At 47.9% G+C, this 12,512-nt stretch overlaps 1 protein-coding gene across 1 annotated transcript in view; it reads left to right on the top strand.

The window, feature by feature from the left end:
- The window catches only part of CACNA1A (calcium channel, voltage-dependent, P/Q type, alpha 1A subunit), a gene marked incomplete at its 5' end in the record, with an annotated part of 337,656 nt that overhangs the window by 141,296 nt on the left and 183,848 nt on the right, over positions 1-12,512 (top strand). Inside the window, 2 exons of the mRNA XM_011953392.1 lie at positions 539-691; positions 6,126-6,319. Coding sequence (XP_011808782.1) covers positions 539-691; positions 6,126-6,319 — 347 coding nt within the window. The remainder of the gene's footprint in view (positions 1-538; positions 692-6,125; positions 6,320-12,512) is intronic.

Below are 12,512 nucleotides of genomic sequence, written 5' to 3'. Positions count from 1 at the left end.
AAAAAAAAAAAAAAGAAAAAAGAAAAATAATAATAATAGGGGCCAGGTATGGTGGCTCACACCTATAATCCTAGCACTTTAGGAGGCGGAGGGGTTTGAGCACTTGGAGGCCAGGGGTTTCAGGCCAGCCTGGGCAACATAGCAAGACCCTATCTTTACAAACAAGTTGTAAAACTTAGCCAGGCATGGTGGTGCACACTTGTAGTCCTAGCTATTCTGGGGACTGAGGCAGGAGGATCGCCTGAGCCCAGGAAGTTAAGGCTGCAGGGAGCTATGATTGGGCCACTGCACTCCAGCCTGGGCAGCAGAGCAAGACCCTGTCTCAAAGAAAGAAAAAAAAACCTAGGAAGGGTTGTTCCTATGATAAGGACCAGACTCCGTGTGGTGCTTCCTTTACCATTGCCCAATCCCCAGGCTCCTATGTGCTTGAGGTTCCCTCGGGAACACATCTGCTTTGGGAGAGACCTTGACGTCTTGGTGGCGGGGTTTGGGGGTGCTTGCTCGTGGGCTTATGGGGCCTCTCTCTGTGTCCCCCCAGGTTTACAAGTCGTCCTGAAGTCGATCATGAAGGCGATGATCCCTTTGCTGCAGATCGGCCTCCTCCTATTTTTTGCAATCCTTATTTTTGCAATCATAGGGTTAGAATTTTATATGGGAAAATTTCATACCACCTGCTTTGAAGAGGGGACAGGTAGGTCCACAGAGCATGATGCGTCTTTACAGTTTTCTCCTTCGGGGAAAAGCTCTTGGGAGGGTTAGGCAGGGGTGTGCTTCTTTCTCCTGGCAGCTGGGAGGATCGTCTCCTTCAGAGAGCGCTGCAGGAGGGGCAGCAGGTTCAATAGCCTCTGAGATCTTCGCTGTTGAAAGGGTTGGGGTTCCATAGAAGGTGACCCAGCAGAGAAAGAGTTTATCTGGGAATGATCCCAGGAAGCACAATCAGGAGAATGAGGAAGCGAGACAGAGAAAGGAAGGGATCTGTTAAAGGGTGTGCTATCAAGTGGGTTATCAGTTACAACTGGGACTGGATCCCCCCAGGCACCTCCAGGAGACAGCAAAGAACACACAACTCAGCTGGGTGCGGTGGCTCACGCCTGTAATCCCAGCACTTCGGGAGGCCGAGGCGGGCAGATCATCTGAGGTCAGGAGTCGGAGACCATCCTGGCCAACATGGTGAAACCCCATCTCTACCAAAAATACAAAAATTAACTGGATGTGGTGGCAGGCACCTGTAGTCGCAGTCACTCGGGAGGCTGAGGCAGGAGAATCGCTTGAACCCGGGAGGCAGAAGTTGCAGTGAGCCAAGATCGCACTACTGCACTCTAGCCTGGCGAAAGAGCGAGACTCCATCATAAATAAATAAATAAGTAAGTAAGTAAGTAAGTAAGTAAAGAACACACACCTCAGAGCCGTCCCAGCCAAGGGGCAAGGGAGCTGGGGTATTTATACACTGGCTTCTTTCTGACATTGGTGAGGACTGCTCCTAGAGTGGGAATTAATGCCTGGCACATCTGACTCAGTGAAACAGGTATTCTGGGTGCTTTCAGACCTCAGCCAGTCCTGACTTCTAAAGCAAGCAAGAAGTGGGGAGAGTTGGGCCAGAAAAGGATTATTGCCTAAATGCATTGTGAGTGGTACCTTACAGAAGGTGAGAGTACTAGATGAGTCCTCCTGGTCTCCCCCAACCCCCAGGATGTGTCAGAGATATCCCAATTGGAAGTCCTGGCACCAACCAGTCAGAACCTAGCACTCAGCAGCATCCTGCCCCTCCCTGACTATGCCCACATTAACCCTTCAGTGGCTGGGTCCAGGGGTGGGGTGAGCAGGGGAAAAGCCAGGCAGCCCAGAGACACACTCCCAGGGCTCAGCTCTGAACCAGCAGTGTGGAAGCAGTGTGTCCGCCACGATCCACACTCAGGAACCAAATAGCCCTTGGATATGTTTTCAGTTAAATCTTTGCCTGTCCAAACTCTAGCTGCTTGCTCTGTAAAGCTCCAGAATGAAATGGAACCAAGTAGGAAGGGATGCCTGCAGTATTTCAATATTTAGACCACTGGCCGTCTGGGTGCAGACAGACTGAATGACAACGCTGGTTCTGATGATTTCTGTCAAGGGAGCTGAGAATGGAAGGAGTGGATAGAATGAATTAAGAAGCCCAAAGGGGAACCCAGGTGGGCACAGAAAGAGGTTTCAGGCCCCTTATTTGGGAAAGGCAGCCACAGAAGATTCTGTCCGGGAGTGGATTTCCACCCACCTTCTCCACCCAGTGACCCCCAAGTGGATTCGCAGAGGCAGCCCCTGAGCCCTCCTTCCCCACTCCTCCCCAGGGGGAGGGAAAACCCATTGGGGAAGGTTTATTTGCAGTGGTTGGAGGTTTTGGTTTTTTGTGGGGTTTTTTTTTTTCCTCTTTTTCTCTTGCTCCTCCTGTCTCTTTCTCTCCTGGGCTTGTGAAGTTTGCTCAATATGGAATGTCCTAATTATTTCTTTCCCCGATGAAGAAGGTGTTAATTGAGGCAGAGCTATTTCTGCTCCTGGCCTCATCACCCAGGCGGAAATGCAAGAGAGAAAGAGAGAGAGAGAGAGAGAGACAGAGAGAGAGAGAGAGAAAGAGAGAGAGAGAATATGAATATGGGGTAGGGCCTCTTGGGAAAATCAGCCTTGAGCAGAGAAACCAGGACTCCTGGATCCTAGGTTTCTGTGAGGTTTTATTTTATTTTTTTTCTACCCTAGACTAGTTAAAGGAGAAGAGGCCACGGGGTTGGCTTGTGTCCGAGTGGGGTTTTGAGGGGACAGATGTGGGTGGTGCCACAAGAGGGGAGGAAGCCTTGATTTAGGAGAAAGACTGAAAAGCTAGCTCACGATTAAAAATATAAGACGTGTGAGTAAGAGACAGATATATACAGACACCCAGGCAGTGGGTTAATTTTAAAATGTATTTATAACCGAATTCCTCAGACACTCTGGACGGTTGTTTTTCTAGAAGCAACGCTCAGAGTGTTTCATGTCGGTGGTTGGGGGGTTGAGGGGGATTGCAAAGCTGCTAAAGATAGACCCGTTTTCAGTAGCATTCCTCAGTGTCGGGAGCCCAGTTCCTGTGCGCCCAGCACCGTGCCAATCGCTTAGAAGGAAGCAAAGATAAAGTGGAAGGCTTCCTGCTTTCTAAGAGCTTCCAAAATAGTTAGAAGAAACAAGACCCCTCATTTGCAGCCATTTTTAACAGTGAAGGCTAATGTGTGATTATACCCATGCCCCACTAAATATGAAAATTCAGTAGCTATTGTATGCCTGAAAGGGGCCAGGTGCAGTGACTCACATCTGTAATCCCAGCACTTTGAGAGGCTGAGGTGGGAGTATCCCTTGAGGCCATTAGTTTGAGACCAGCCTAGGCAACATAGCAAGACCCTATCTCTACTAAAATAAAAATCAAAAATTGGCCAGGTGCTGTGGCTCACGCCTGTAATCCCAACACTTTGGGAGGCCAAGGCAGGTGGATCACAAGGTCAGGAGTTCAAGACCAGCCTGGCAAACATAGTGAAACCCTGTCTCTACTAAAAATACAAAAAAATTAGCCAGGCATGGTGGCATGTGCCTGTAGTCCCAGATACTTGGGAGACTGAGGCAGGAGAATCACTGGAACCTGGGAGGTGGAGGTTACAGTGAGCTGAGATCACGCCACTGCACTCTAGCTTGGGCAACAGAGTGAGACTTCATCTCAAAAAAAAAAAAATTAAAAAATTAGCCATGCGTGGTGGTACATGCCTGTAGTCCCAGCTACTCAGGAGGCTGAGGAAGAAGGATCACTTGAGCCCAGGAATTGGAGACTGCGAGGCTGCAGTAAGCTATGATGGTGCCTGCACTCCAGCCTGGGTGACAGCCTGTCTCAAAAAAAAAAAAAAAAAGAGAGAGACAGAGAAAGAGAGAGGAAAGAGAGGAAGGAAGGAAGGAGGGAAGGGAGGGAGGGAGGGGCTGGGGCCGTGTTGACTGGGCTACACGAAGAGGCTACATGGAGGGTGGGAACTGAGCCATACTTGGACATGGGGTGGAGACAGAGAAGATTCCAGGCACAGGTGCCATCCCAAATGATAGTTCTCATTTATTATAGGAGCCCATGGATTTATTTTATTCTCTGCCCTGAGCCTTATGTTTCAAAGATTTTTGCCCTCCAACCTGTATTTATCGAATAATAGTTCATGAACCGAGTCCAGCATAAGTGAGGAAGGCGTTTCCAACAACTTAAGTCCATGGCAAGGCTAGACTTGGAGTTTCTATTTAGCCACAGCTTGAAAGGCCAACAAGATTCATTCATTCAGCATCGGTTTATTTCCCTCTGCTGTGTACTCAGTCAAGGGAGCAGAGAATTGGTGCTGCAAAGTCTATAGCACATACATTGAGAGATATTTTTGTTGAGTAGGAAGCTTGAGTTTACACACACTCAGCTGTTTGTTTTCTTGTCCGACAATGCCACAGTCGTCTTTGAAAACCTTCAAGAGCATCACTCACAGAATAAGGTCTTCTCAGACCCGCTGCGCTGGTAAAATGAGGACACTCCCAGGATGTGAGTTTTCCTGCCTCCCTTACCCCATCAATACCTTAAGATTTGGAGTGACCTTTAGCGTTCAGCCTGACTGCCACCTCACCAGGAAGCTGTCTTTGGTTTCCAGCAAAAGGGGTGTCTATTGGCACGTTTCTGTCTCCTTGTGGCATTTTCACAGCCTGCCTCCTGCTATTTGGGGAGAAAACTCAGCTCCTGTTCCTTACCCTTAGGCAAGGGTAGGAACTGTGTGTACTGGTGTCCCTCACCCCCAGAACAGCTCCCTGAGCCCAGTACATCCCAAGAAGAAAAAAATTAGCAAGGCTTATAGGAGAATAACACAACACGCTTGACAAAGTTGTCCTAATGGATGTCGGAAGAAGGCTGCACTTACCAGCTGCACTATGCACACGGCACATTTACAAAAACTGACTGTATTATGGACCATAATGTTTGTCTCAACGGAGGTCAAAAAGCTGAAAAAATACAAAACATATTTTCTGACCATAATGCAATTAAGCTGGAAATCAGTAACAAAAAGAGAACTCTAAAAGTGTTTGCAGATTAAGAGACACACCTCTCATTTACAGATGAAATGATATGATGTCTGAGCTTTGCTTTAAAAATATTCTAGGCTGGGCGCAGTGCCTCATGCCTGTAATCCCAGCACTTTGGGAGGCCGAGGTGGGTGGATCACTTGAGGTCAGGAGTTTAAGACCAGCCTGGCCAACATGGTGAAATCTCGTCTCTACTAAAAATACAAAAATTAGCCGGTTGTGGTGGGGGGCACCTGTAATCCCAGCTTCTTGGGAGGCTGAGGCAGGAGAATCCCTTGAACCCAGAAGTCGGAGATTGCAGTGAGCCGAGACCGCACCATTGCACTCCAGCCTGGATGACAGAATGAGACTCCATTTCAAAAAAAAAAAAAAGTTCTAGTGGCAAGGCAAAGTGTTTGGAGGGGATATAGATGAAAAAAGACTGGCCAGAAGTAAGTAGGAAAGTGTCTAAATTGGTGATAGGTAGATGGTGAATCATTATGCTGTTCTATAGTATTCTCTCTCTCTCTCCCTCCCCCCTGCCTCTCCTTCTCTCTCTCTCCCTCCCTCTCCCGCTCTGTCTTCATATATATATATATCTAATAAGTTTTTTTTAAAAAACAAATACATCTAAATTACCCGTAGGTCAAAAAAGAAATATGAATGGAAATTGGAAAATATTTTACTTGAACAATAATGATAATGCATGACAAACTTTTGAGATGCAGGTAAAGCCACACTTAAAGAAAATTTATAGCCTTAAAGGCAGTTAATCCATCCATCTCCAAAGTTTAGGAAAAGAATAGCAAAAACAAAACAAAACAAAACAAAAAAGTCATGGAAAACAGAAAGAGAAGAATAGTAAAACTCAGAGAAGAAATTAATCAATAGAAAACAATTAATAGACCCACAAAGCCAAACATTGATTTCTTTGAAGACTGATCACGTTTGTTCCAATAGTTATTTGTTCCAACAGCATTATGGAGTCACTTGGGTCCCTATTTCTCAGAGCTGGTTTTCCTTGCTCCTTCCCCTGACTTTTCTCCCCTTCCCTTTTGTAGATGACATTCAGGGTGAGTCTCCGGCTCCATGTGGGACAGAAGAGCCCGCCCGCACCTGCCCCAATGGGACCAAATGTCAGCCCTACTGGGAAGGGCCCAACAACGGGATCACTCAGTTCGACAACATCCTGTTTGCAGTGCTGACTGTTTTCCAATGCATAACCATGGAAGGGTGGACTGATCTCCTCTACAATGTAAGTGATGCTGGGACGGTGTGTGTGGACAATCAGAGTCTCAGGGAAGTGACCTCCTGGGACCAGTGAGACTCCAAGGCTGCGATGGAGGGACCCTGAGCTGGGGGAGGCAGCCCAAGGATAACACAGCCCCAGTGAAGCTGGCCTGAGGCTCAGGCTTTGGAAGATTACAGGGACTCACGAGCAGAACTCTAACTATAGGGCGTAGAAGTCTGGAGGGCCCCCAGATGCAACATCATTTTTCATTGTGCAAGTGTTTAGGTAAAATTTTAGATTTTTGAATATGGAAAGGTTATGTGATCCAAAATCAACACAGATAAAAGATAGAGTAATATCTTTGGACGTAGGCAAGGGGGCCCTGCACTGAGGTTCACCTGGCCCTCCTCCAGCCATACCAATCCCTGTGGGATGAGAAGTTCCTGGAGCCAAGGGGACGTGTCTACCAAGAGCTTATGCCTCACTTTCTAGACCATGTTTCGAGTTACCAGGGTCCCAGAATTCCTGTTCATGCCCAGATTCCATGAACTTGCATGTGATTCTCATATGGATTTGTTAGTAACCCACCTGAGGGCCAAGGATATCTGAGGGGTGGCTGTTGGCACAAATGTGGCCAGCTTGGATGTACAAGCTGGAATGCCCACACGTGTGTGGAGCCCCTCTGGCGGGACAGAGCCGTGACTGGGAAGAGAAAGGAACAGGGCTGGCTCTCCCGACACCTTAACCCAGTGCAGATATCTGGATTCTAAATTCCACCGTGACCTTCCAAAGTGTAAAGGAAGGTATATTTGCAAAGTAGAAGCATAAAGCATGTTTTATTTAGTTACCTTTTAAATATTTCCCCGTAGTATGTGGTCTTTTTTTTGTACTCTTGCCCTAGATCTTAAAAATGTTAGGGATGTTTCTGGAAAGATGTATCCCTGCATTCTATTTCCTCTTCCCCCAGTATGCAACCCCTTTAGTGCGTCAGAATCTCCTTCCAGTGTTTATTTATGCAATTATAAACGTAATCAAATCTATATCCTCCCCCCTCTTTCTTACCCCAAGGAATAGCATTCTATACATGCTGTTCAATTCTGTGATTTTCTTTTTCTCATAACCACACGTTCTAGAGATCTTTCTATTGCAGGACATGGACGGTCTCTTCATGGGTGCACACTAGTATGCCCAGCTAATTTTTGTAGAGACAGGATTCTACCATGTTGCCCAGGCTAGTCTGGAACTCCTGGGCTCAAGCGATCCTCCCGCCTCAGCCTCCCTAAGTGCTGGGATTATAGGCGTGAGCCCCCATGCCTGGCCTTCTTTATTCTTTTGCACAGCTGCATAGCATTCTATTGTGTCGCTGCCCATAATTTATTTGTTTGCCATGAAGAGAAATGCTTGACTGGCTTCCTGTCCACTGACATCGAACATGATGCTGCTGTGCCAGGAGCAATGTTGCATGTACCTCGTCATACTTTTGCAGGTATAGCTAGGGGGTTGGAGGGTGTCCATTCCCAGAAGCGGGACTGTAGGATCAAAGACTAAATTCATTTATAATTTTAGTTTGGGGAAAGATTTTTGTGTTGTTTTTTTAGAGACGAGGTCTCCCTCTGTCACCCAGGCTGGAGCGCAGTGGTGTAATCATAGGTCACTGCGGCCTTGAACTCCTGGGCTCAGGTGATCTTCCCACCCCAGCCTCCGGAGTAGCTAGGACCATGGGCACACACCACCATGCCTAGCTAATTTAAAAAAAATAATAATTATAGAGATGGGGTCTCACTATGTTTCCCAGGCTGCTCTCAGACTCCTGGCCTCAAGCAATCCTCCTGCCTCGGCCTCCCAAAGTGCAAAGATTACAGGTGTGAGCCACCACTCCCAGGCTAAATGCATTTATAATTCTGATAGATATTTAGGTGTGCAAGTTTTAAACCCCACTCTGTTCTCACCACAGTTCACCTTCCCTCACCTACTATGCAGGTAAGCAGTCCCCAAGCAGGTCACGTGTCAGCAGCTGGAGTGGGGCAGAGCCAAGGATTCAGGATCAAACACAAGGATGCCACAAGTATAGGACCCCATAGAGCACCCTGGGGCTTCTCCACACACACACAGCTCTGTTGACCTGTGGAGATCTTATCTTCACCAGCCGTAAGGGCCAAAATGACCATTTAAGGTTAGGCCAGGGGTTGGCCTTCCTAGGGAGCAATACCTGGCTTCCTCCTGTACATAGAGAAGCTGAACTTTCCTCTTGGCTCTAGTGTATGTTCCTTAACAACCCATTTATGCCTAGTGTTCCATTATTGGAATGCTAGTTTTGTGGGAGTTATTTACATCCTGCTGCTCAAGGTCATCGCTAAGGTCTGATTTTTCACACACAAAAAAATTGCAACCTCCAGCATAAATGGGTTAAGGAATTTCCCCACTTGTGGGTGTAGGGAGATTTGCAAAAACTCATCCTTGTAATCCTGATCAACAAAGGCCCGTTTTAGTTGGGAGTAGGCAGCAAAAGGAGCCCCATGAACAGTTGCGCCTGTCACGCACTGCACAAGAATGTCATTCATATCATAGACAACGTACGATTTCTGCTGTTATCACGATAATTTATTGACAGAAAAGAGGATGTGGGGAAGGGACATGGTGTTCTAATTTGCATGAAAACCTCATCTGAGTGTAGCATCTCTGGGAACAGGCGGCAGATCCGAGCTCAGGCCCTCTCTTGGCCCTCACCTGCGAACAGCTTGGACAAAGGGTCAGACCAATTGGCCAGAACTCACTGGGGAATTTTTATGGGTTCTAGGTTTTTACTTTGCAAGGCTGGTGTGAGAGGAGGCTCCAGCAGGAAATGAACCCTCCTGAAGGCTAGGGAACTCAGGGAGAGAATGGGAGTGGGGATTGGGAGCTGAAAAAAATTGTGAGCATAAAAAAGGGATCTGTCACAGGGTTGGATGACCAGAGAAAGCATCTTGGGGTTCAGATTAAGATGCTGGGGGTGTGCCCAGTGGTGGGACAGGAAGCGTGAATTTCCAGAGGGCTCAGTTATAAGTATAGTTGTCCAAAGGGTGTTTGCCCTGGAAGCCTCTAAGCTTAGAGCTAAGCCACCTCTGGGGACACAAACTGAGTGGTTAAGAGCAGAGACTCAGGTGTCAGCCTGCGTGGGTTCCTCCCGATTCTTCCACTTCCTTGCTGTGCAGCCTTCGACAAGGTGCTTGGCCTCTATGCCCCTATTTCCACATGTGCAAAACGAAGAGAAGCATAGTCCCACCTCACGAGGCATGAGGACTGAGTAAGGTGGATTCGCATGAAGTATTTAGAACTGATCCTGGCCCAGGGTGACCTCCGTGTAAATCAAATTCCCCACCCTGAATGGTGTTCCTTTTAGAAACGTGCATGAATTTTTCATCATAACAGCTCCAGCAGTGCCTGAGGAAGTGGAGTGAGGTGTGAGAGGTCTTACTTTATTCCCCTCCCTGGCCCTGCTATTAACCACTAACTCAGAGTAGCTTTCTAGCACTTTCCACTCATTTACATCCCACCCTCGTCCTTTGGTTAGCAGCCCATGCAATGATTTGGCCCTAATGTGGACCTAGAACACAGCTTCTCGCCTGGGGATGATTTCTGCCGCCAGGGAACACTTGGCAGTGTCTACAGACATTTTTGATTGTCACAACTGGATGGGAAGGAGGATGCTATTGGTATCAAGTGGGTGAAGGTCATGGATGCTACTCAACATTCTGCAATGCACAGCATCCCCCACCTCTGCCCCACCATAGAGAATGATCCAAGCCCAAATGTCAGTAAGGTTTCTGTCAGGAAACCGTTGGCCAGAAGACTGAGGTTCCTTGAGGGCAGGGATGCCTTATACTGCAATCACCTGTCACTCTCTGCCTCTCTGGGGCTGCTGTGATCCCCTGGCCTGCATGGACAACCCCTAGGAGCAGCCTCCAGCCAGTGCCTGGAGAAGTCAGTGGATAAATACCCCAGCTCCCTCCCCGTCAGGTGTTTTGCTCTGCCCTGCATCTCTCCAGTGGGATCAGGCTCTGGTTTCCTGCAGGGTTAACCTGGTCACTTACACACCCTTCACTTACCACCTTCCCTTCCCTGCCTGGTATTTCCTGGGATGAACTTTTAGATTTATTTCCTGGGGCTGCTATAATGAAGTACCACAGACTGGGTAGCTTAAAACAACAGGAATTTATGGTCTGACAGTTCTGGAAGCCAGAAGTCCAACCTCAAGATGTTAGCAGAGCTGACAACACGCCCCTCAAAAGCCTCCGGGGGAGGATCCTTCTTTGCCTCTTCCTGGCTTTTGCTGATTTCCCACAATCTTTGGGATTCCTTGGCTTCTAGAGCCTTCATTCTCCATTCCAGTCTTCTGTCATCTAATAGCACCCTCCCAGGCTGGGTGCAGTGGTTTATGCCTGTAATCCCAGAACTTTGGGAGGCCAAGGTGGGGAGATCACTTGAGGTCAGGAGTTTGAGACCAGCCTGGCCAGCATAGTGAAACCCCGTCTTTACTAAATATACAAAAATTAGCCAGGCGTGGTGGGCGGGTGCCTGTAATCCCAGCCACTTGGGAGGCTGAGGCAGGAGAATCACTTGAACCCGGGAGGTGGAGGTTGCAGTGAGCCGAGATCATGCCACTGCACTCCAGCCTAGGCAACAGAATGAGATTCCTTCTCAAAAAAAAAAAAGTAGCATCCTCCCTTGGTGTGTCTGTGTCTCTTCTCGTCTTCTTAGAAGGACATCAGTTGTATTGGATCAGAACCTACCCTACTCCAGTCCAACCTAATTTTAACTAATTACATCTGCAATTACCCTATTTCCAAATAAGATCACATTCTGAGGTGCCAGGGGGTTAGCACTTAAGCATTTGTGTGTGTAGCAGGAGGACACAATTCCATTTATATCGCCTCCTAAATAAACGAATTGCATGTGGACTCTTGTCTGGGGCTTCCCGAAGTGAGATAACCCCTCTCTCCACCCCTAAAACAACCAATAACGACTGTCAATGCCAGGGCGCAGGGGCTGAGGTGCCCATCTTTGAGTTTCTGCTGAGGAGGACACAGCTGCCGCATTGGGGCACTCTTGGGTTCTGCCCTCGTGCCCAGCCGTCTCCCTTGGGCTAGCGCTGCCCTGGTATGTCCTAGAACGCACCTCGCTCTGTTTGGCCATAGGCAAGCAGAGTGTCTGGAATCTTTGTCCTCCATGACTGGTGCTGGAGCCGAAGCCAGTGGGTGTGGCCTTGCCAGCCAACTCCCTTTACCCAGCTCTGAACAAGCTAGTAGCTGAGATCAGCGGAGAGTCCAGAGACAGTCACTCCAAGCGTCTTGGAATCCACGGACACAGATGTACCGCTGAGGCCGCCCACCTGGGTAGGCAGCCTTTTGTAAGATCCTAGCACCATATTTATTCTCTTAACATCCTTTCACTTATCCAGTGATTATTTATTGAGTGCCGGGCAATGATTAGGTGATTGGAGACGCTGCAACGTAGAAGACAGACTAAAATCTCCACCCTGGTAGGAGACAGACGCAAACGGTAAACATGATAAATAATAAACCACCCAGAAAACAGGAGACACTAAGCAAATGTGTGTGTACTATGGGAAACCCAGTAGGAATGAAAGCTGTACAAGAGAACAAGTGACGGGTGGTTCCCTAGTCTAGGTCAGGCAATCAGGGAGGGCTCCTCAGAGGAGGCGATGTCTGAGCAGAGAAGGAGGGAGCCAGGCAGATGTTTTGGAAAGAGCATCCCCAGCATGGAGAACAGTGGCGGCTCACCTACGGGACATGTTTGATTCCCTTCCAGATTTTGTATTCGTTTCTTGTTTTTCTCCCTTGGCTTCCTGGTTTAAATGCCTTTTGAAGAAATCTAAGCTCAACTCATCAGCGATGCTGTCGAAGGTTTATATCAGGATATGCATCCCAGAGTTATTTACAAAATTAGAACAGAACTGGAAGCAATTGAAAGCCTGACAATAGATCGGTTAAATACCGTATGATCCTTCCGTATGATGGCATATTATGTCATCATTAAAAATCGTCTGCTGGGAGAATATTAAGGATACGGGGAAAGGCTCACCATATAATGATGAGTGGGGGGTGCTGGGCACAGTGGTTCATGCCTGTAATCCCAGCAATTTGGGAGTCTGAGGAAGGTGGATCACTTGAACCCAAGAGTTTGAGGCCAGTCTGGGCAATGCAGTGAAACCCAATTT

Source organism: Colobus angolensis, unplaced genomic scaffold (genome assembly GCF_000951035.1).
Source record: "Colobus angolensis palliatus isolate OR3802 unplaced genomic scaffold, Cang.pa_1.0 Scaffold36, whole genome shotgun sequence".
Classification (NCBI taxonomy): domain Eukaryota; kingdom Metazoa; phylum Chordata; class Mammalia; order Primates; family Cercopithecidae; genus Colobus; species Colobus angolensis.
The sequence above is the reverse complement of the archived record's forward strand: the minus strand, read 5'-3'. Positions and strand labels throughout refer to the sequence as shown.